At 58.0% G+C, this 23,412-nt stretch overlaps 1 protein-coding gene across 4 annotated transcripts in view; it reads right to left on the bottom strand.

The window, feature by feature from the left end:
- TLN2 (talin 2) overlaps nucleotides 1-23,412 on the bottom strand; it is a 170,441-nt gene that overhangs the window by 93,500 nt on the left and 53,529 nt on the right. For all 4 annotated transcript variants that reach the window (XM_075576099.1, XM_075576100.1, XM_075576098.1 and 1 more), the window contains exons 3-7: nucleotides 21,237-21,398; nucleotides 19,901-19,998; nucleotides 18,908-19,037; nucleotides 8,245-8,397; nucleotides 3,548-3,690 (exon numbers count right to left, since the gene is read on the bottom strand). In XM_075576099.1, the coding sequence (XP_075432214.1) occupies nucleotides 3,548-3,690; nucleotides 8,245-8,397; nucleotides 18,908-19,037; nucleotides 19,901-19,998; nucleotides 21,237-21,372 (660 nt within the window). In that variant the 5' untranslated portion in view covers nucleotides 21,373-21,398. The remainder of the gene's footprint in view (nucleotides 1-3,547; nucleotides 3,691-8,244; nucleotides 8,398-18,907; nucleotides 19,038-19,900; nucleotides 19,999-21,236; nucleotides 21,399-23,412) is intronic.

A 23,412-nucleotide genomic window follows, 5' to 3' on the forward strand; every position in this document is an offset into this window, starting at 1 on the left:
CGCGCGCTGAGCCAGTAAAGGACTGACCGGAGTAACGCTGAGCCAGTAAAGGCCTGACCGGAGTAACGCTGAGCCAGTAAAGGCCTGACCGGAGGGACGCTGAGCCAGTAAAGTCCTGACCGGAGTACCGCTGAGCCAGGAAAGGCCTGACCGGAGTAACGCTGAGCCAGTAAAGGCCTGACCGGAGGCGCGCGCTGAGCCAGTAAAGGCCTGACCGGAGGCGCGCGCTGAGCCAGTAAAGGCCTGACCGGAGTAACGCTGAGCCAGTAAAGGCCTGACCGGAGTACCACTGAGCCAGGAAAGGCCTGACCGGAGTAACGCTGAGCCAGTAAAGGCCTGACCGGAGGCACGCTGAGCCAGTAAAGGCCTGACCGGAGGCGCGCGCTGAGCCAGTAAAGGCCTGACCGGAGTAACGCTGAGCCAGTAAAGGCCTGACCGGAGGCACGCTGAGCCAGTAAAGGCCTGACCGGAGGCGCTCGCTGAGCCAGTAAAGGCCTGACCGGAGGCTCGCTGAGCCAGTAAAGGCCTGACCGGAGGCTCGCTGAGCCAGTAAAGGCCTGACCGGAGGCGCGCGCGCTGAGCCAGGAAAGGCCTGACCGGAGGCACGCTGAGCCAGGAAAGGCCTGACCGGAGGCGCACTGAGCCAGGAAAGGCCTGACCGGAGGCACACTGAGCCAGGAAAGGCCTGACCGGAGGCACGCTGAGCCAGTAAAGGCCTGACCGGAGGCACGCTGAGCCAGTAAAGGCCTGACCGGAGGCGCGCTGAGCCAGCAAAGGCCTGACCGGAGGCGCGCTGAGCCAGTAAAGGCCTAACCGGAGGCGCGCTGAGCCAGTAAAGGCCTGACCGGAGTAACGCTGAGCCAGTAAAGGCCTGACCGGAGGCGCGCGCTGAGCCAGTAAAGGCCTGACCGGAGGCACGCTGAGCCAGTAAAGGCCTGACCGGAGGCGCGCGCTGAGCCAGTAAAGGCCTGACCGGAGTAATGCTGAGCCAGTAAAGGCCTGACCGGAGGCGCGCTGAGCCAGTAAAGGCCTGACCGGAGGCGCGCTGAGCCAGTAAAGGCCTGACCGGAGGCACGCTGAGCCAGGAAAGGCCTGACTGGAGGCACGCTGAGCCAGTAAAGGCCTGACCGGAGGCGCGCTGAGCCAGTAAAGGCCTGACCGGAGGCGCGCTGAGCCAGTAAAGGCCTGCCCGGAGTAACGCTGAGCCAGTAAAGGCCTGACCGGAGGCACGCTGAGCCAGTAAAGGCCTGACTGGAGTAATGCTGAGCCAGTAAAGGCCTGACCGGAGGCACACTGAGCCAGTAAAGGCCTGACCGGAGTAATGCTGAGCCAGTAAAGGCCTGACCGGAGGCACACTGAGCCAGTAAAGGCCTGACCGGAGTAATGCTGAGCCAGTAAAGGCCTGACCGGAGGCACGCTGAGCCAGTAAAGGCCTAACCGGAGTAACGCTGAGCCAGTAAAGGCCTGACCGGAGGCGCGCTGAGCCAGTAAAGGCCTGACCGGAGGCGCGCTGAGCCAGTAAAGGCCTGACCGGAGTAACGCTGAGCCAGTAAAGGCCTGACCGGAGTAACGCTGAGCCAGTAAAGGCCTGACCGGAGGGACGCTGAGCCAGTAAAGTCCTGACCGGAGTACCGCTGAGCCAGGAAAGGCCTGACCGGAGTAACGCTGAGCCAGTAAAGGCCTGACCGGAGGCGCGCGCTGAGCCAGTAAAGGCCTGACCGGAGGCGCGCGCTGAGCCAGTAAAGGCCTGACCGGAGTAACGCTGAGCCAGTAAAGGCCTGACCGGAGTACCACTGAGCCAGGAAAGGCCTGACCGGAGTAACGCTGAGCCAGTAAAGGCCTGACCGGAGGCACGCTGAGCCAGTAAAGGCCTGACCGGAGGCGCGCGCTGAGCCAGTAAAGGCCTGACCGGAGTAACGCTGAGCCAGTAAAGGCCTGACCGGAGGCACGCTGAGCCAGTAAAGGCCTGACCGGAGGCGCTCGCTGAGCCAGTAAAGGCCTGACCGGAGGCTCGCTGAGCCAGTAAAGGCCTGACCGGAGGCTCGCTGAGCCAGTAAAGGCCTGACCGGAGGCGCGCGCTGAGCCAGGAAAGGCCTGACCGGAGGCACGCTGAGCCAGGAAAGGCCTGACCGGAGGCGCACTGAGCCAGGAAAGGCCTGACCGGAGGCACACTGAGCCAGGAAAGGCCTGACCGGAGGCACGCTGAGCCAGTAAAGGCCTGACCGGAGGCACGCTGAGCCAGTAAAGGCCTGACCGGAGGCGCGCTGAGCCAGCAAAGGCCTGACCAGAGGCACGCTGAGCCAGTAAAGGCCTGACCGGAGGCACGCTGAGCCAGGAAAGGCCTGACCGGAGGCGCGCTGAGCCAGTAAAGGCCTAACCGGAGGCGCGCTGAGCCAGTAAAGGCCTGACCGGAGTAACGCTGAGCCAGTAAAGGCCTGACCGGAGGCGCGCGCTGAGCCAGTAAAGGCCTGACCGGAGGCACGCTGAGCCAGTAAAGGCCTGACCGGAGGCGCGCGCTGAGCCAGTAAAGGCCTGACCGGAGTAATGCTGAGCCAGTAAAGGCCTGACCGGAGGCGCGCTGAGCCAGTAAAGGCCTGACCGGAGGCGCGCTGAGCCAGTAAAGGCCTGACCGGAGGCACGCTGAGCCAGGAAAGGCCTGACTGGAGGCACGCTGAGCCAGTAAAGGCCTGACCGGAGGCGCGCTGAGCCAGTAAAGGCCTGACCGGAGGCGCGCTGAGCCAGTAAAGGCCTGCCCGGAGTAACGCTGAGCCAGTAAAGGCCTGACCGGAGGCACGCTGAGCCAGTAAAGGCCTGACTGGAGTAATGCTGAGCCAGTAAAGGCCTGACCGGAGGCACACTGAGCCAGTAAAGGCCTGACCGGAGTAATGCTGAGCCAGTAAAGGCCTGACCGGAGGCACACTGAGCCAGTAAAGGCCTGACCGGAGTAATGCTGAGCCAGTAAAGGCCTGACCGGAGGCACGCTGAGCCAGTAAAGGCCTAACCGGAGTAACGCTGAGCCAGTAAAGGCCTGACCGGAGGCGCGCTGAGCCAGTAAAGGCCTGACCGGAGGCGCGCTGAGCCAGTAAAGGCCTGACCGGAGTAACGCTGAGCCAGTAAAGGCCTGACCGGAGTAACGCTGAGCCAGTAAAGGCATGACCGGAGTAATGCTAAGCCAGTAAAGGCCTGACCGGATGCGCGCTGAGCCAGTAAAGGCCTGACCGGAGGCTCGCTGAGCCAGTAAAGGCCTGACCGGAGTAACGCTGAGCTAGTAAAGGCCTGACCGGAGGCACCCTGAGCCAGTAAAGGCCTGACCGGAGTAACTCTGAGCCAGTAAAGGCCTGACCGGAGGCACGCTGAGCCAGTAAAGGCCTGACCGGAGGCACGCTGAGCCAGTAAAGGCCTGACCGGAGTAACGCTGAGCCAGGAAAGGCCTGACCGGAGGCGCGCTGAGCCAGGAAAGGCCTGACCGGAGCCGGTGGATGATCAAGGAAATCAGACCACACTTACGGCATTAGCCGGGCGAGCGCCTTCACCTAACTGCAGTTACCTGCACGTAGAGCAAGTTCAGCTGCACGGGGTCCCTGGAATCCACGTTCTGATCCGAGTAGAAGAATTTCCTCCGGAGAAGCAGCGTCTCGTTCTCGTCCACGCCCTGCTCTCTGAACGTGCGGCTGTGATCCAACCAGTTCACTGGAACGGGACAGGAAGGGGCCACGTCATTCAGCGCGGAGACAAAAGGGAGAAGATCCGGAGACGCGGGAGAGAAGAGAGAGGGATATGAGAGATACTGTAACATATATAAAAGGTTAATATGTGCAGCTTAGAGGGGAGAAGGGAGAGGGGGATATGAGAAACTGTCACATATATACATACATATATATACAACTAGCTGAGAGACCCGGCGTTGCCCGTGATGTGAACCGTGAATAATTATGTGTTAATGTAGTGTAATAATGTGTACAGAAATTGTTGTGGTGGTAGGGGTGTGTTGACGTGTTGTTGTGTGTGGTGTATGAGCACAGGAGGGTTGTGTGAGTGAGTGTTGTGTGGGTGAGGGCGTGTTGTGTGTGTGACTCGAGTGTTGTGTGATGTGTATCAGCACAGGAGTGGTGTGTGTGTGAGTGAGTGTTGTGTGAGTGAGTGTTGTGTGTGTGTTGAGTGTTGTGTTTTGTTTAATGTATTTTGTGTGTTTATGTGTGTATGTGTGTTGTGGGTGATTGTTGCTTGTGTGTGTAGTGTGTGGTTGAGTGTGTGGTGTGTGGGTGGATGAGTGAGTGTGGGTGTGTGGTTGAGTGTGTGTGATGTTGAATAGTGTGTGTATGTTAGTGGTTGTATTTTTTGTGTGGTGTGGGTGGATGACTGAGTGTGTGCTGGGTGTGTGATTTTTGTGTGTGTGATTGAGTGTGGTGTGGGTAGTTGAGTGAGTGTGGAGTGTGTGGGTGAGTGTGGTGTGTGGGGTGTGTGAGTGTTGTTGGTGTAGTGTTGTTTTGTGGGTGTGTGTTGGTCAGTGTTGTGTGTGTATGAGATGATTATTGTTGCATAAAAGTACAGATAGGGGCTAATTAGCATTGTGTGCGTAATTGATGTTATTGGAAGGAAAAGGCGACTGGGTGTGTGAGGTGTGGTGGTAGTGGAGGTGTTGTGTTGTTGTAGATGTTTTAGTGGTGTGTTTGTGTTGTTTGGAAGGGTGTTGTGGTGTTTGAGGTGCAAGAGGAGGGGGGGCATAGACGTGTAAATTGTCATTGTATGTAGCGTGTGTGGTATGATGGTGAAGTTGAGGTGTGTTTCCATAGTTGAGTGTGTTGTGGGGGTAGGGGGTGTGTTAAATAGTTGTGTGTGGTGTATGAGCACAGGAGGGTTGTGTGTGTGTGTGTGTGTGTGAGTGTTGTGTGGGTGAGGGAGTGTTGTGTGTGTGATTTGAGTGTTGTTTGATAGTTGTGTGTATGTGTGCGAGTGTGGTATGGGTGTTGTGTGTGTGTGTGTAGAGTGTTTGTGTCAGAAATTACACAGACGGCAGAATGATATTTTTTGTTAAAATATATTTTATTATTTATTGTTTGAGGTGATTTTGTGTTGTGTGTGTGTGTTTATGGGCAGGTTTTGGTGTGTGGCAGGTTCATGTTCCAGGGGAGAGGTGTTCCAGAGTACTTAATGTGCTTTGTGTTGATTTTGGAGTGTTTGGGGGGTGGTGGGGGGGGGGGGGCATCCGTGCGACGGGAGTGTTTGGGGGGTGTTGGGGGGGGCATCCGTGCGACGGGAGTTTGGGGGGTGGTGGGGGGGCATCCGTGGGACGGGAGTGTTTGGGGGGGGCATCCGTGCGACGGGAGTTTATTAGTGTGGTGCTGGGAGTTATGTGTATGTGGTTCTGGGTTTGGTGTGTATGTATTGTTGGCGCTCCACGTGCGCGCTTGGGATGCGGGCCCTGAACGGAGGTAGTGTTGGCGCTCCACGTGCGCGCTTGGGATGCGGGCCCTGAACGGAGGTAGTGAGAGAGGGTTTGTGGGGTGTTGTGGTGTAGGGGAGTTATTTGTAGGGGAGTTATTTGTGGGGGGGCATCCGGGCGATGGGAGTGGTTGGGGGGTGGGGGGGCATCCGTGGGTGGGGGGTGTTTTGGGGGGGGGCATCTGTGCGACGGGAGTGTTTGGGGGGGTTGGGGGAGGCATCCGGGCGACGGGAGTGTTTGGGGGGGGGGGGGGGGTGGGGGGGATTTGTGGGACGGGAGTGTTTGGGGGGGGGGGTGGGGGGGGCATCCGTGGGACGGGAGTGTTTGGGGGGGGGGGGGGGGGCATCCGGGCGACGGGAGTGTTTGGGGGGGTTGGGGGGGGGGCATCCGTGGGACGGGAGTGTTTGGGGGGGGGGTGGGGGGGGCATCCGGGCGAAGGGAGTGGTTGGGGGGGCATCCGTGGGACGGGAGTGTTTGGGGGGGGTGGGGGGGCATCCGGGCGAAGGGAGTGGTTGGGGGGGCATCCGTGGGACGGGAGTGTTTGGGGGGGGTGGGGGGGCATCCGGGCGAAGGGAGTGGTTGGGGGGGCATCCGTAGGACGGGAGTGTTTGTGGGGGGTGGGCATCCGGGCGACGGGAGTGTTTGTGGGGGGGGGGGGGGGGGGCATCCGTGCGACGGGAGTTTATTAGTGTGGTGCGGGCGGTATACAGGTGTGTTTGGTGTGTATGTATTGTTAGCGCTCCACGTGCGCGCTTGGGATGCGGGCCCTGAACGGAGGTAGTGTTGGCGCTCCACGTGCGCGCTTGGGATGCGGGCCCTGAACGGAGGTAGTGAGAGAGGGTTTGTGGGGTGTTGTGGTGTAGGGGAGTTATTTGTAGGGGAGTTATTTGTGGGGGGGCATCCGGGCGATGGGAGTGGTTGGGGGGTGGGGGGGCATCCGTGGGTGGGGGGTGTTTTGGGGGGGGGGCATCCGTGCGACGGGAGTGTTTGGGGGGGTTGGGGGAGGCATCCGGGCGACGGGAGTGTTTGGGGGGGGGGGGGGGGGGTGGGGGGGATTTGTGGGACGGGAGTGTTTGGGGGGGGGGTGGGGGGGGGCATCCGTGGGACGGGAGTGTTTGGGGGGGGGTGGGGGGGGCATCCGGGCGAAGGGAGTGGTTGGGGGGGCATCCGTAGGACGGGAGTGTTTGGGGGGGGTGGGGGGGGCATCCGGGCGACGGGAGTGTTTGGGGGGGGGGGGGGGGGGGCATCCGTGCGACGGGAGTTTATTAGTGTGGTGCGGGCGGTATACAGGTGTGTTTGGTGTGTATGTATTGTTGGCGCTCCACGTGCGCACTTGGGATGCGGACCCTGAACGGAGGTAGTGAGAGAGGGTTTGTGGGGTGTTGTGGTGTACGGGAGTTATTTGTGGGGGGGCATCCGGGCGACGGGAGTGTTTGGGGGGGGGGAGGTGGGGGGGCATCCAGGCGACGGGAGTGTTTGGGAGGGGGGTGGGCATCTGTGGGACATGTGTATGGGGGGGGTGGGGGGGGCCGGTATCCAGGAGGGTTTGTTGTGTAGATTGAAATACGGATGTGGCAGCAGGGTGAAGGCGAGATGTGTGGTCCGTGGAGGTGGTTTTTGTGGTGCATAAAGCAGACATATGTGAGGAGGTGTATTAGAATGGAATGAGTGCTATGTCATATAGTGAAGCATTGATGTTGCAGGAGTGTTAAGGTGATGTGTGAGGCCCTACCGGGAGAGGTGTGGCGTGCTTTGTGGTGTGCATTGGTGGGGGGGTAGTTGTGAACAGGTGGTGTGTGTTCCGTGATGGTGCGTTGTGTGGAGGTGGGGTGAGCGTGCGGTGTTGTGTGAGGGTGGGTAGTGTTGCAGTGGTGAAAAGAATATATATATAGCTAAGAGTCTGTACCTGATTCCGCAGTTGTTTTGGTTGAGAGGTGAGAGCTGTGAAGAGCAATGAGGGTTAGGTGCTGTGAAGCGTTACCAAATCTCCCAGAGAACTGAGGTTTAGGTGCTGTGAAGCGTTACCAAATCTCCCAGAGAACTGAGGTTTAGGTGCTGTGAAGCGTTACCAAATCTCCCACAGAACTGAGGTTTAGGTGCTGTGAAGCGTTACCAAATCTCCCAGAGAACTGAGGTTTAGGTGCTGTGAAGCGTTCCCAAACGTCAGTGAGGGCTGGGAGAGTGTGGCAGTGGTGTTAGTGTGTTTGGTGTGTTGGGCGCAGGCCATTGAGAGGTGTGCGGGGGCGGGTGTGGGGCCAAGGGAGCAATCTCATTGGCCTGAGGCAGTGGTGTGAGGTGTGCGGGGATGGGTGGGCCAAGGGAGCAATGTCATTGGCCTGAGGCAGGTCCAATGGGATTGCCGCTAGGGACACAGGGAGGGACACAGGGAGGGACACAGGGAGACACATACAGACACGGACACATACAACACTTTCAGAAATATATAGTAGATTCTCGGGAGCTGCAGGGTGGGAGGCACGGGGGAAATGTGAGGAATGACTTATTCACGAAAAAGATGTTGGATTCATGGAACAGCCCCCAGCAGAGGTGGTAACACAGTAAGGGAATTCAAACATGCTCGGGACAGAGATACGCGGCTAAATCCTAAATATGAAAGAGAAATAAAGATCTAACGGGCACACACGGGGCTGGACACGGGCACACACGGGGCGGGACACAGGCACACACGGGGCGGGACACGGGCACACACGGGGCGGGACACAGGCACACACGGGCCGGGACACGGGCACACACGGGTTCTTATTTGTCGACCCAATTGCCCCCCCCCCCCCCTAACTCACGCTCGTCCTCCGTGTGCAGCTTGGCTTTCAGCTTCTCCATCTTCTTCTCGTCTCGGAGTAGCGTTCGGTCTTTCTTCAGCGTCCCTGTGGGCTCCTCCTTCTTCTCCTCCACCGTTTCCTGGATCAGGGAGTATTCCTCGTAATTTGTGATTCCTGCGCCCAGGAGCGAGAACGACTGTCACAGAAACGCCTTTATATCAGGCGCTGCTCCCAATGGTTACTGTGAAAGGCTAGTGCGCCCGGCACACACACAGAGCGCACAAGGACCCCCCACACCTACAGAGAGCGCCCCACACCCACAGAGAACGCGGACCCCCATACCCCACACAGATCGTGTGGGTCGCCCCCCTCCCCAGACAGAGAGCGTGTCGCCCCCCCCAAAGAACAATGCACACGGACCCCACAGAGAGCGCACAGGACCCCCCCTTCACCCACACAAACCAGCGCCCCCCTCACCTATCCTACTGCAGCCCATACCCAGCACCCCTGTCACCTATCCTACTGCAGCCCGTACCCAGCACCCCCCTCACCTATCCTACTGCAGCCCGTATCCAGCGCCCCCTCACCTATCCTACTGCAGCCCGTACCCAGCGCCCCCCTCACCTATCCTACTGCAGCCCGTATCCAGCGCCCCCTCACCTATCCTACTGCAGCCCGTACCCAGCGCCCCCCTCACCTATCCTACTGCAGCCCGTACCCAGCGCCCCCTCACCTATCCTACTGCAGCCCGTACCCAGCGCCCCCTCACCTATCCTACTGCAGACCGTACCCAGCGCCCCCTCACCTATCCTACTGCAGCCCATACCCAGCGCCCCCTCACCTATCCTACTGCAGCCCGTACCCAGCGCCCCCCTCACCTATCCTACTGCAGCCCGTACCCAGCGCCCCCTCACCTATCCTACTGCAGCCCGTACCCAGCGCCCCCTCACCTATCCTACTTTAGCCCGTACCCAGCGCCCCCCTCACCTATCCTACTGCAGCCCGTACCCAGCGCCCCTCTCACCTATCCTACTGCAGCTCGTTCCCAGCGCCCCCTCACCTATCCTACTGCAGCTCGTACCCAGCGCCCCCTCACCTATCCTACTGCAGCTCGTTCCCAGCGCCCCCCTCACCTATACTACTGCAGCCCGTACCCAGCACCCCCCTCACCTATCTTACTGCAGCCCGTACCCAGCGCCCCCTCACCTATCCTACTGCAGCACGTACCCAGCGCCCCCTCACCTATCCTACTGCAGCCCGTACCCAGCGCCCCCCTCTCCTATCCTACTGCAGCTCGTACCCAGCGCCCTCACCTATCCTACTGCAGCTCGTTCCCAGCGCCCCCTCACCTATCTTACTGCAGCCCGTACCCAGCACCCCCCTCACCTATCCTACTGCAGCTCATACCCAGCGCCCCCTCACCTATCCTACTGCAGCCCGTACCCAGCGCCCCCCTCTCCTATTCTACTGCAGCCCGTACCCAGCGCCCTCACCTATCCTACTGCAGCTCGTTCCCAGCGCCCCCTCACCTATCCTACTGCAGCCCGTACCCAGAGCCCCCCTCACCTATCCTACTGCAGCCCGTACCCAACGCCCCGTCACCTATCCTACTGCAGCCCGTACCCAGCGCCCCCTCACCTATCCTACTGCAGCCCGTACCCAGCGCCCCCTCACCTATCCTACTGCAGCCCATACCCAGCACCCCCTCACCTATCCTACTGCAGCCCGTACCCAGCGCCCCCCTCACCTATCCTACTGCAGCCCGTACCCAGCGCCCCCCTCACCTATCCTACTGCAGCCCGTACCCAGCGCCCCCTCACCTATCCTACTGCAGCCCGTACCCAGCGCCCCCTCACCTATCCTACTGCAGCTCATACCCAGCGCCCCCCTCACCTATCCTACTGCAGCCTGTACCCAGCGCCCCCCTCACCTATCCTACTGTAGCTCGTACCCAACGCCCCCCTCACCTATCCTACTGCAGCCTGTAACCAGCGCACCCCTCACCTATCCTACTGCAGCCCGTACCCAGCGCCCCCCTCACTTATCATACTGCAGCCCGTACCCAGCACCCCCCTCACCTATCCTACTGCAGCTCGTACTCAGGGCCCCCTCACCTATCCTACTGCAGCTCGTACCCAGCGCCCCCTCACCTATCCTACTGCAGCTCGTTCCCAGCGCCCCCCTCACCTATACTACTGCAGCCCGTACCCAGCACCCCCCTCACCTATCTTACTGCAGCCCGTACCCAGCGCCCCCTCACCTATCCTACTGCAGCCCGTACCCAGCGCCCCCTCACCTATCCTACTGCAGCCCGTACCCAGCACCCCCCTCACCTATCCTACTGCAGCCCATACCCAGCACCCCCTCACCTATCCTACTGCAGCCCGTACCCAGCGCCCCCTCACCTATCCTACTGCAGCCCGTACCCAGCGCCCCCCTCTCCTATCCTACTGCAGCTCGTACCCAGCGCCCTCACCTATCCTACTGCAGCCCATACCCAGCACCCCCTCACCTATCCTACTGCAGCCCGTACCCAGCGCCCCCTCACCTATCCTACTGCAGCCCATACCCAGCACCCCCTCACCTATCCTACTGCAGCCCATACCCAGCACCCCCTCACCTATCCTACTGCAGCCCATACCCAGCACCCCCTCACCTATCCTACTGCAGCCCGTACCCAGCGCCCCCTCACCTATCCTACTGCAGCCCGTACCCAGCGCCCCCCTCTCCTATCCTACTGCAGCTCGTACCCAGCGCCCTCACCTATCCTACTGCAGCTCGTTCCCAGCGCCCCCCTCACCTATCTTACTGCAGCCCGTACCCAGCACCCCCCTCACCTATCCTACTGCAGCTCATACCCAGCGCCCCCTCACCTATCCTACTGCAGCCCGTACCCAGCGCCCCCCTCTCCTATTCTACTGCAGCCCGTACCCAGCGCCCTCACCTATCCTACTGCAGCTCGTTCCCAGCGCCCCCTCACCTATCCTACTGCAGCCCGTACCCAGAGCCCCCCTCACCTATCCTACTGCAGCCCGTACCCAACGCCCCGTCACCTATCCTACTGCAGCCCGTACCCAGCGCCCCCTCACCTATCCTACTGCAGCCCGTACCCAGCGCCCCCTCACCTATCCTACTGCAGCTCGTTCCCAGCGCCCCCTCACCTATCCTACTGCAGCCCGTACCCAGCGCCCCCCTCACCTATCCTACTGCAGCCCGTACCCAGCGCCCCCCTCACCTATCCTACTGCAGCCCGTACCCAGCGCCCCCTCACCTATCCTACTGCAGCCCGTACCCAGCGCCCCCTCACCTATCCTACTGCAGCTCATACCCAGCGCCCCCCTCACCTATCCTACTGCAGCCTGTACCCAGCGCCCCCCTCACCTATCCTACTGTAGCTCGTACCCAACGCCCCCCTCACCTATCCTACTGCAGCCTGTAACCAGCGCACCCCTCACCTATCCTACTGCAGCCCGTACCCAGCGCCCCCCTCACTTATCATACTGCAGCCCATACCCAGCACCCCCCTCACCTATCCTACTGCAGCTCGTACTCAGGGCCCCCTCACCTATCCTACTGCAGCTCGTACCCAGCGCCCCCTCACCTATCCTACTGCAGCCTGTACCCAGTGTGACGGGAGACGCGCTTAATAACACATTTATATTTCGTGGATCCTGATTGAGCAGAACAGGTTGAGCAAAATAAACTGAGATTTATCCCTTGATAGGCAAACACACGACAACTGCAGAATAAACTTAATAATTGCACGTACAGGTATAAGAACAGGAGATCATGTCCAGAAAGGTGCAAAGCACCACAAGATTGTCTTTTAAAATGTAGTCCTTTTGCAAGGGCACAAATTGCCAGCCCCAATCCTTCTGTGAATGTGCAAAGTATTTTCTGGTCCGTTGGGGTTAATCAAATAACCCCCAGCAATCACAGTGTCCTAACGCAGAGTGTTGTCCTTGGTTCCGATGTAATAAGACTTTTCGTTCCCGGAATGTTCTGCTGCTCTTCTCTGCTCATATGGTAGAATGAAAAACGAAAGACAATGGGGATAGCCTGGGGGGAATGTATATAGGATTTGGAAGCCTATTGCCAACATACCAACCCAATCCCCCTCGTGGGAAAGTAATCATTCCCCAATCACCTACTTGCCCACAGTTTGGAGAGTGGGCACTAGGGATTTCCTGTTCACACAGAGCATGTGTGACGCCACCTTGGCTACTTAGCATAGGTGCTCTCCCCTCTCTACCTGGCCCCTCTCAGGCTGGAAGGGGGGAACTCAGGGTGTGAGCTAGCATAAATGGTCACCAGGATGTCCTATTTAGCATCCATCTGGCCAATTCACACCCCCTTTCTCTGGGTCTTTTGATATGCAACTTCCAGAGAGACTTGCAGCTGTGGGCCTAGCAGGCTAGCTTTGAAGCTTGCATAGGCAAGTGACCCAGCTCATAGGTGTCAAAACATTTGGTTCTGGTATGCAAAACATTTGTTCCTTAATGCATTACAAAGGCAGGCAGAAACAATAGCATCCTGCCTGTACATATAAAACTGCAACAGAAAGGCACTTTATCAAAAATATATGTTTCCCTTATGACAAAGTTATATTTTTAATAGGTGTGTTCTTGGGGGGTTACACTGAGGCTGCACACCAACAATCAGGGTGCTGGCTCACTCCGTTCCTAAATTAGCAGTCTTAAAAGGGGAACAGCATATAATATTAACCCCTTCATCCCCAATACGAAATAGGGGTAACCAGCCGAGCCCACTGCCTTTATTAATGCGCTGATTACCCCCATTTTCGCCACACCTCCCCCACTCAAAGCCCAAGGTTTGCCCTGGCCACCTCCTCTGGTGGTTGGGCTGACCGGAGGGTTTTTGAAGTCACTAGGTCTTGGGGATTGTCCTGCCGGGAGAGGCCATCAGCATTCCCATGCTCACTGCCTTTCTTGTGCTGAATGGTGAAGTCACATTCTTGCAAGGCCAGGCTCCAGCGCAAGAGCTTGGCATTCTCTCCCGACACCCTCTGCAACCAACTTAGGGGGTTATGGTCAGTGATAACAGTGAAGGTTCTGCCATACAGAGAGGGCTGTAGCTTCTTTAGAGCCCATACTATGGCCAGACACTCCTTCTCAATAGTGGCATATGCCCCTTCTCTGGGCAGCAGCTTGCGGCCCAGACACATCATTGGAGGTTCCCTGACCTCCTCCCCCACCTGGCTGAGCACAACACCAATGCCAAAGTCTGAGGCATCAGTCTGCACCAGAAACTTCTTGGAATAATCAGGAGCGGCAAGGATGGGTGCAGTCTTAAGCCTGAAATGCTTATTCCCAGGCTGGAGACCAGACTATCAGCACAGTCGCTTCTGGGTCAAGTCAGTCAGGGGTTTTGCAATGGCACTATACTGGGGAACAAACTTCCTGTAGTAGCCTGCAGTGCCTAGAAATGCCATGACCTGCTTCGTGGTTTTGGGAGTGGGCCACTGCACTACTGCCTCTACCTTAGCTGGTTCCGGCTTGAGGTGCCCTCCACCCACCCTATGCCCTAGGTATAAGACTTCAGCCATCCCTACTAAGCACTTGGTGGGTTTTAAGGTGAGACCTGCCTCCCTAATCCTGACTAGCACCGCAGCTACATGAATTAAGTGCGATTCCCAAAAGTTACTAAACACAGCAATATCATCCAGATAAGCCCTTGCAAACCCTTGCATGCCCTCTAGCAAACGATTGACCAGGCGTTGGAAGGTAGCCGGTGCATTCTTCATCCCAAATGGCATCACTAAGAACTCATGGAGGCCACTTGGAGTGATGAAAGCCGACTTCTCCCTAGCCTCCTGGGTCAAAGGGGTCAGCCAGTACCGTTTACTGAGATCCCTGATGGTCAGATACCTTGCCCCCGCGAGTTCATCCAGAAACTCATCCATGCGGGGCATGGGGTAGGCATCTGAAACCGTCCCTGCATTGAGCTGCCGGTAGTCCACATAGAACCGGGTGGTCCCATCCTTCTTAGGCACTAGGACTACCGGACAAGCCCAAGGGCTCTGGAATGGTACAATTACCCCTAGGGCCAGCATCTCCTCCACCTCCCTCTCTATACTGCCCTTCACCTCTGCTGACACTCTATAAGCGTGCTTATGCAGAGGTCTCAGATCCCCTGTAAGCACTGGGTGCTCAGTGATGTGTGTCCTCCCTGGCTTGTCCGTGAACAGAGCCCTATACTGCTCTAGCATAGCCCTGGCATCTGCTCTCTGCCTGACACTCAGCCGAGCCCCTATCTCCACCTGCTCTATGGTACCTCCCTGCCTAGCCTCCCCTAGGAGATCTGGCAGAGCTATGTCCTCCTTGAGCATCTGGATGTGATAGACTTTGGTCCTCCCTGTCTCCCTGTATGTCCCTACATACCTCTGCACTCTCTTTAGTGCCCTCCTGACCAGGCGGTGGGAGGTAGCCAGAGCATTCCTCATCCTGAATGGCACCCTGAAAAACTAACAGAGGCCATTCTGAAGGCTGAAGACTGACCCCCCCCTTTGCCTTCCTTTCTACACTGTCTGCCACCTCTGCTGATACTCCATAGGTATTCTTATGCAGAGGATGCAGATCACCTGGGAGCACAGGCTGATCTGTACTATGTGCCCTGCCCAGCTTGTCTGAGAACAGGACCCTAGGCCGCTCTACCCTAGCCCCGGCTTCTGCCCCTGCCTGCCTACCTCCCAGGGCCCCTAGCTCAACTAGGACCCCCCTAGGAAACCCTATCCTACCTAAGAGGCCTGGCACTGCCTGAGCTACCTCCTGAAACATGTTCCCCATTCCTGGTAACAGGTTCAGGAGCATCTGCACATAATCACCCGCTTTACCCTCTGGCTGGCAGGCATCCCAGGGGTGTCCAAAGTCTGCCACTGCCGCCTCCGGCCAGAAGTAAGGCTGCAACAGCTGGGTTCTCATGTGAGTGACCCCCTGATGCCCCACTAGTGGACTGGGGAAGGCTACCTGCAACACTTGCTGCCTACCCTCCCTGGGTCCCACTAACCTTCTTCTACCTGTCCAGCCCCTGGCTAACCCGGTAGAACCTGGCTCCCTACCCCAGAGCCTGCGGTGCCACAGCCTGTGGTCTGACCCTCCACTTTCCCAGGACTCGGACGCCCGCAGTCCCATACCTTCTAAGCTGGGGTCAGCTTTCACTGCATCCCTATCTGCTGTCCCTAATTCTAACCACCCACCCTTAGTCTCTAAGTCAGGGGTAACAGGGACAGGTAAAGGGAACAGTAAGTCAGTCACTGGTCGCGACTCAGTAGTCTGGCTTACCTGTCTGGTCTCCGCAGAGGCCACTGGAACCGTTGGTCCCAAATGCAGGGGAACAGAGGTTGATTCTGCTGTGATTCCTGATGACAGGCTCTTAGGAATCGCCGCAACAGCAGGCAATTCCGCAGCAACCACACAGATCACAGGCTCCAGGTTATTGCTAAGGCGCACCTCAGCAGTTTCCCTGGACAAAACCCCCACCTCCCTCATGCCATGATTGGCACCCCCATCCAAAATGATCTGGGCACCCTGTAAGGACCGCAGCCCTCCATCAGGCATGGTTCTTTGCACCCCGGTGCCCGGGAGCAAATCTTCTGGCTGCACCAGAATAACAGCAGCATCCAAATCTGGCAAGCTCCCTGCTTGCCGGTCACCAAAGGTAACCCTCCGTGGGTGCCTGCTCAGGACATCAGCAGGCTGCATCTCGACTGATGCACTTGGACATCACTGCTGCTGGCTCTGAGGTGACAAAAGCAGCATCTGCCTGGGACATCCCTCTTGGTTGTGGCTCCCTGGCTGTGCTCTGTTCCTCTGTGTGGGCCAGCCCAATCTAGGTTACTGGCCCTGCAGCTTGTGAACGTTGCCCCTGATGGGGTCCCCCAGACCGCTCACGGTCCGGGCAATGTGGCCCACCTTGTGGCAATGATAGCAGCGTCTCTCAAGCTTGAACTCCCCAGTATAGGGCGTGTCGCTGCCCACTGTATGTTTGGGAGTCCGCTGAGGTGCAGACTGGTCCCCCCTAGCCGGAATGGCTGCCTCTCTGGGGACTGCTGCGTTGCTCACCAAAGCTCTGCTGGTTACATATTCATTTGCTGGCTCTGCTGCGTCCATAGCAGTTACTCTGGGAACATCCTGTTCCCCGCTGACAAGGTGGGAGTGAGGGGGCCTTCCAAGCGCTGTCGACAGGAGCTGGAGTCGCTGTTCATAGCTAAGCCCTTCTCCCCAGGCGGTGAGGAGTGCAATGAGTTCAGAGGTAGTAAGTCCGGTCGCCGCAGCGACTGATCCATCTGCACCCCCTGGCACCACGACACCCTCTTCTAGGCGGTCACTGACATCCTCCCGCTGTCCTTGCAGCCCCGGGGCTGGAGGGACCGCCTGCACTCCGGGCTGAGTACTGTCTGCTGGCGGGGCCATCCTGCCCTCATATTATTTTAAATCCTCCTCCAGCTGACTCTTTGAACGACCGTCTGTCGTGAAGCCGTACCCCACACATCTCTCCACTATCTGCGCCCGGTTCCAGGTACAAAACCTTCCTGAGTGTGGACTCATGGTGCCACTGGGGTATAGGTCCAGAGACCAGTGAATTATCTCGTGCTTCTTTGGAAGTGTAAGTTGCCACTTGTCTGAGGAGCTTGCAATCTACACTATATTACAGAGCCCCACCGGAAACTGCAATATAGGCTCAATCAGTATCCCACCGCTGCCACCAGTTTTAAACGCCTGTGACGGGAGACGCGCTTAATAACACATTTATATTTTGTGGATCCTGATTGAGCAGAACAGGTTGAGCAAAATAAACTGAGATTTATTCCCTTGATAGGCAAACACACGACAACTGCAGAATAAACTTAATAATTGCACGTACATGTATAGGAACAGGAGATAATGTCCAGAAAGGTGCAAAGCACCACAAGATTGTCTTTTAAAATGTAGTCCTTTTGCAAGGGCACAAATTGCCAGCCCCAATCCTTCTGTGAATGTGCAAAGTATTTTCTGGTCCGTTGGGGTTAATCAAATAACCCCCAGCAATCACAGTGTCCTAACGCAGAGTGTTGTCCTTGGTTCCGATGTAATAAGACTCTTTGCGTTTCCGGAATGTTCTGCTGCTCTTCTCTGCTCACATGGTAGAATGAAAAACGAAAGACAATGGGGATAGCCTGGTGGGGGATGTATATAGGATTTGGAAGCCTATTGCCAACATACCAACCCAATCCCCCTCGTGGGAAAGTAATCATTCCCCAATCACCTACTTGCCCACAGTTTGGAGAGTGGGCACTAGGGATTTCCTGTTCACACAGGGCATGTGCAACAACGCCACCTTGGCTACTTAGCATAGGTGCACTCCCCTCTCTACCTGGCCCCTCTCAGGCTGGAAGGGGGGAACTCAGGGTGTGAGCTAGCACAAATGGTCACCAGGATGTCCTATTTAGCATCCATCTGGCCAATTCACACCCCCCCTTTCTCTGGGTCTTTTGATATGCAACTTCCAGAGAGACTTACAGCTGTGGACCTAGCAGGCTAGCTTAGAAGCTTGCATAGGCAAGTGACCCAGCTCATAGGTGTCAAAACATTTGGTTCTGGTATGCAAAACATTTGTTCCTTAATGCATTACAAAGGCAGGCAGAAACAATAGCATCCTGCCTGTACATATAAAACTGCAACAGAAAGGCACTTTATCAAAAATATATGTTTCCCTTATGACAAAGTTATATTTTTAATAGGTGTGTTCTTGGGGGGTTACACTGAGGCTGCACACCAACAATCAGGGTGCTGGCTCACTCCGTTCCTAAATTAGCAGTCTTAAAAGGGGAACAGCATATAATATTAACCCCTTCATCCCCAATACGAAATAGGGGTAACCAGCCGAGCCCACTGCCTTTATTAATGCGCTGATTACCCCCATTTTCGCCACACCCAGCACCCCCCTCACCTATCCTACTGCAGCTCGTACCCAGCGCCCCCTCACCTATCCTACTGCAGCTCGTACCCAGCGCCCCCCTCACCTATCCCACTGCAGCTCGTACCCAGCGCACCCCTCACCTATCCTACTGCAGCCGGTACCCAGCGCACCCCTCACCTATCCTACTGCAGCCGGTACCCAGCGCACCCCTCACCTATCCTACTGCAGCCGGTACCCAGCACCCCCCTCACCTATCCTACTGCAGCCCGTACCCAGCGCCACCCTCACCTATCCTACTGCAGCCCGTACCCAGCGCACCCCTCACCTATCCTCCTGCAGCCCGTACCCAGCGCCCCCCTCACCTATCCTACTGCAGCCCGTACCCAGCGCCCCCTCACCTATCCTCCTGCAGCCCGTACCCAGCGCCCCCCTCACCTATCCTACTGCAGCTCGTACCCAACGCCCCCTCACCTATCCTACTGCAGCCCGTACCCAGCGCACCCCTCACCTATCCTACTGCAGCCCGTATCCAGTGCCCCCTCACCTATTCTACTGCAGCCCGTACCCAGCACCCCCCTCACCTATCCTACTGCAGCCCGTACCCAGCGCCCCCCTCACCTATCCTACTGCAGCCTGTACCCAGCGCCCCCCTCACCTATCCTACTGCTGCCCGTACCCAGCACCCCCCTCACCTATCCTACTGTAGCTCGTACCCAGCACCCCCCTCACCTATCCTACTGCAGCTCGTACCCAGCACCCCCCTCACCTATCCTACTGCATATTGTGACCAGCAGCTCGCCCACCGTCTTGGAATCGTCCACCATGATTGTCTTGGCGGCTCCGTCCAGCATCCGGATCTTCTGGGGTTTCTGCTTCTTTTTGTATTCCAAGATGTCCTGCCGGAGAGGGTGGAGGAGGGGGTTAGAGAGCCAGACCAAGCCATGGTAGGCACAGCTGGGGCCTGTCCAGAAGACGGCGAGCCTGGACCAGTAGGACATGTTCTGCCCGGAGGGAGAGTGCTGGGACGTGGGATACAGGAGCCAAGCTCTGAAAGGTTTCTTCATACGGCTCTGATGTTACAGACTGAATATTGGCCTTGGTGCCTTGTATGTATCAATCTGCTTGTAATGCTACTCCACACAATGGGGCCATGGAAGGACCAGAGCGACAGTAACCGGGACGTGCTTAATAGATTAAAGGGTCAGTCCCACGTAGGGGCAAAGTGACCTAATGACAGGGACGTGTTTAATGGGTTAAAGGGTCAGTCCCACGTTGGGGCAAAGTGACCTAATAACAGGGACGTGCTTAATAGATTAAAGGGTCAGTCCCACGTAGGGGCAAAGTGAGCTAATGTCAGTGACGTGTTTAATGGGTTAAAGGGTCAGTCCCACGTAGGGGCAAAGTGACCTAATGACAGGGACGCATCTGATGGGTTAAAATAAACGTTCTTGTCATTAGGTCCCTGTGTGGGACTGACCTTTTTATAATAGCAATTCCCAATATCTGATCAATCCGTTTTTAATCTCACATTGTTTAATCTAAGTGAAGCTTAAACACCCGCTGTGAGAAACCCGCCCAGATCAGCCAGACCGTGAGCTGCCCAGCGGCCATCTTTAACATGACCAACTGCCCTCTCCTTCCGCAATAACCATATCTCTGGAGCTCAGAAGTCCACGGATCTAGAACCAGACCACGGATGGAGATACAGACGTGTGTACAGTGTATAGTGAGCAGATATATTGCCATAAGGATGCAATACCCCGTTCCTCAGCATGTAATAGTCCAGCGTCCGCCCGGCTTCCAGCCAAATTCCTTTCCTGGGGTCCTCGTCCGACAGGAACAGCCCGAAGTCAAACGCTGAGGACAAAGCGGACACGGCAAGGACATGAAAGGTGGCTCTGTGGCCGGGACAGCTGGTGCGCTCGGCACACAATGGTCTCATTGCCGGGATACAGACCTCCCATTGTCCTGGGGAGGGGGGGAGAGTGGGGGGTGGTGCAGCAAGAGGCCTTCACCCAACTACACTGCAGCACTCACCCATGTAACGCCTTTCCATGGCACGCGGCAGGGTACAGGATGTGTAAGGGGAGGAGATCACACTGCAACGTAGGGGGGCATACTGCATTGTAGGGGGGGAGTGGGGAGCACACTGCAGGGTAGGGGGGGAGTGGGGGGCACACTGCAGGGTAGGGGGGGGGAGTGGGGAGCACACTGCAGGGTAGGGGGGAGTGGGGAGCACACTGCAGGGTAGGGGGGAGTGGGGGGCACACTGCAGGGTAGGGGGGGAGTGGGGGGCACACTGCAGGGTAGGGGGGTGTGGGGAGCACACTGCAGGGTAGTGGGGGGGAGTGGGAGCACACTGCAGGGTAGTGGGGGGGAGTGGGAGCACACTGCAGGGTAGTGGGGGGGAGTGGGGAGCACACTGCAGGGTAGGGGGAGTGGGGAGCACACTGCAGGGTAGGGGGAGTGGGGAGCACACTGCAGGGTAGTGGGGGGGAGTGGGGAGCACACTGCAGGGTAGTGGGGGGGAGTGGGGAGCACACTGCGGGGTAGTGGGGGGGAATGGGGAGCACACTGCAGGGTAGGGGGGGAGTGGGGAGCACACTGCAGGGTAGGGGGTAGTGGGGAGCACACTGCAGGGTAGTGGGGATTGGGGAGCACACTGCAGGGTAGTGGGGAGTGGGGAGCACACTGCAGGGTAGGGGGGAGTGGGGAGCACACTGCAGGGTAGGGGGGAGTGGGGAGCACACTGCAGGGTAGGGGGGGAGTGGGGAGCACACTGCAGGGTAGGGGGGTAGTGGGGAGCACACTGCAGGGTAGTGGTGAGTGGGGAGCACACTGCAGGGTAGGGGGGGAGTGGGGAGCACACTGCAGGGTAGGGGGGGTGTAGGGGGCACCCTGCAGGGTAGGGGGGGAGTGGGGAGCACACTGCAGGGTAGGGGGGGAGTGGGGGGCACACTGCAGGGTAGGGGGGAGTGGGGAGCACACTGCAGAGTAGTGGGGGGGGAGTGGGGAGCACACTGCAGGGTAGAGGGGGGGAGTGGGGAGCACACTGCAGGGTAGGGGGGGTGTAGGGGGGAGTCTCTGTCCCACACCTTGCCCGGTCTGTGCCTCTGGGACCCGCTCCCGTATGATCCGGCACGCATCGTACACCGCGGTGGACGGCTCGAACTGCATGGTCTTCACCACGTTGCACTGACGCACGCAGATCTTCAGCGACAGCGCCACCATACTGACTGCTGATAGGGCGATGAAACCTGCGCAGCGACACACACAGAAACACATTTTCAATATTGCGTGTGGGGGGATCTGTGTGTGTGTGTGTGTGTGTGTGGTGGGGATTTGTGTGTGTGCGTGTGTGTGGTGGGGATCTGTGCGTGTGTGTGCGTGTGTGTGGTGGGGATCTGTGCGTGTGTGGGGGGGGATCTGTGTGTGTGTGTGTGTGTGTGTGTGTGTGTGTGTGGTGGGGATCTGTGCGTGTGTGTGCGTGTGTGTGCGTGCGTGTGGTGGGGATCTGTGTGTGTGTGTGTGTGTGTGTGTGTGGTGGGAATGTGTGTGTGTGTGGTGGGGATGTGTGTGTGTGGTGGGGGTGTGTGTGTGTGTGTGTGTGTGTGTGTGTGTGTGTGGATCTGTGTGTGTGGTGGGGATCTGTGTGTGTGTGTGTGTGTGTGTGTGTGTGTGTGTGTGTGTGTGTGTGTGTGTGTGTGTGTGTGTGTGTGTGTGTGTGTGTGTGTGTGGTGGGTGGGGGTGTGTGTGTGTGTGTGTGGTGGGTGGGGGTGTGTGTGTGTGTGTGTGTGTGTGTGTGTGTGTGTGTGTGTGTGTGTGTGTGTGTGTGTGTGTGTGTGGTGGGGATCTGTGTGTGTGTGTGTGTGTGTGTGTGTGTGTGTGGTGGGGATCTGTGTGTGTGTGCGTGTGTGGTGGGGATCTGTGTGTGTGCGTGTGTGTGTGTGTGTGTGTGTGTGGTGGGGATCTGTGTGTGTGTGTGTGTGTGGTGGGGATCTGTGTGTGTGTGGGGGGTCTGTGTGTGTGTGTGGGGGGGATCTGTGTGGGGGGGACATCTGTGTGGGGGGGACATCTGTGTGTGGGGGGATCTGTATGGGGGGGATCTGTGTGGGGGGGATCTGTGTGGGGAGGGATCTGTGTGGGGAGGGATCTGTGTGGGGGGGGATCTGTGTGGGGGGGATCTGTGTGGGGGGGATCTGTGTGGGGGGGATCTGTGTGTGTGGGATCTGTGTGTGTGGGATCTGTGTGTGTGGGATCTGTGTGTGTGAATGTGGGATCTGTGTGTGTGTGGGGGGGATCTGTGTGTGTGTGGGGGGGATCTGTGTGTGTGTGGGGGGAGGATCTGTGTGTGGGGGAGGATCTGTGTGTGGGGGAGGATCTGTGTGTGTGTGGGGGGGATCTGTGTGTATGGGGGGGTTCTGTGTGTGTGGAGGGAGAGGGATCAGTGTGTGTGTGTGTGTGGGGGGGATCTGTTTGTGTGTGTGGGGGGGAGATCTGTGTGTGTGTGTGGGGGGAAGGGGGGATCTGTTTGTGTGTGGGGGTGGGGGAATCTGTGTGTGTGGGGGATGTGTGTGTGTGTGAGGAGGGATGTGTGTGTGTGTGTGTGTGTGTGAGGGGGGATGTGTGTGTGTTGGAGGGTGGATGTGTGTGTGTGGGGAGGGTGGATGTGTGTGTGTGGGGAGGGTGGATGTGTGTGTGTGGGGAGGGTGGATGTGTGTAAGGGTGGGTGTGTGTGGGGGGATGGGGGGATGTGTGTGAGAGATGTGTGTGTGAGAGGGAGAGAGATCTTTATTTGTGTGAGAGGGAGAGGTGTGTGTGTGTGTGGGGGGGAGATCTGTGTGTGGGGGGGGGAGATCTGTGTGTGTGGGGGGAGATCTGTGTGTGTGGGGGGAGATCTGTGTGTGTGGGATGTGTGTGTGTGTGGGATGTGTGTGTGTGTGTGGGGGGGGGGATGTGTGTGTGTATGAGGGTGGATGTGTGTGTGTGTGGGGATGGGGGGATGTGTGTGTGTGAGGGGGGGAGATGTGTGTGTGGTGTGTGGGGGGGGAAATGTGTGTGTGTGTGTGTGTGTGTGGGGGGGAGATCTGTGTGTGTGTGTGGGGGTGGGGGAATCTGTGTGTGGGGGGGATGTGTGTGTGTGTGAGGAGGGATGTGTGTGTGTGTGAGGGGGGATGTGTGTGTGTTGGAGGGTGGATGTGTGTGTGTGGGGAGGGTGGATGTGTGTGTGTGGGGAGGGAGGATGTGTGTAAGGGTGGGTGTGTGTGGGGG

This window comes from Ascaphus truei, chromosome 18, assembly GCF_040206685.1.
Source record: "Ascaphus truei isolate aAscTru1 chromosome 18, aAscTru1.hap1, whole genome shotgun sequence".
NCBI classification, from domain to species: Eukaryota; Metazoa; Chordata; class Amphibia; order Anura; family Ascaphidae; genus Ascaphus; species Ascaphus truei.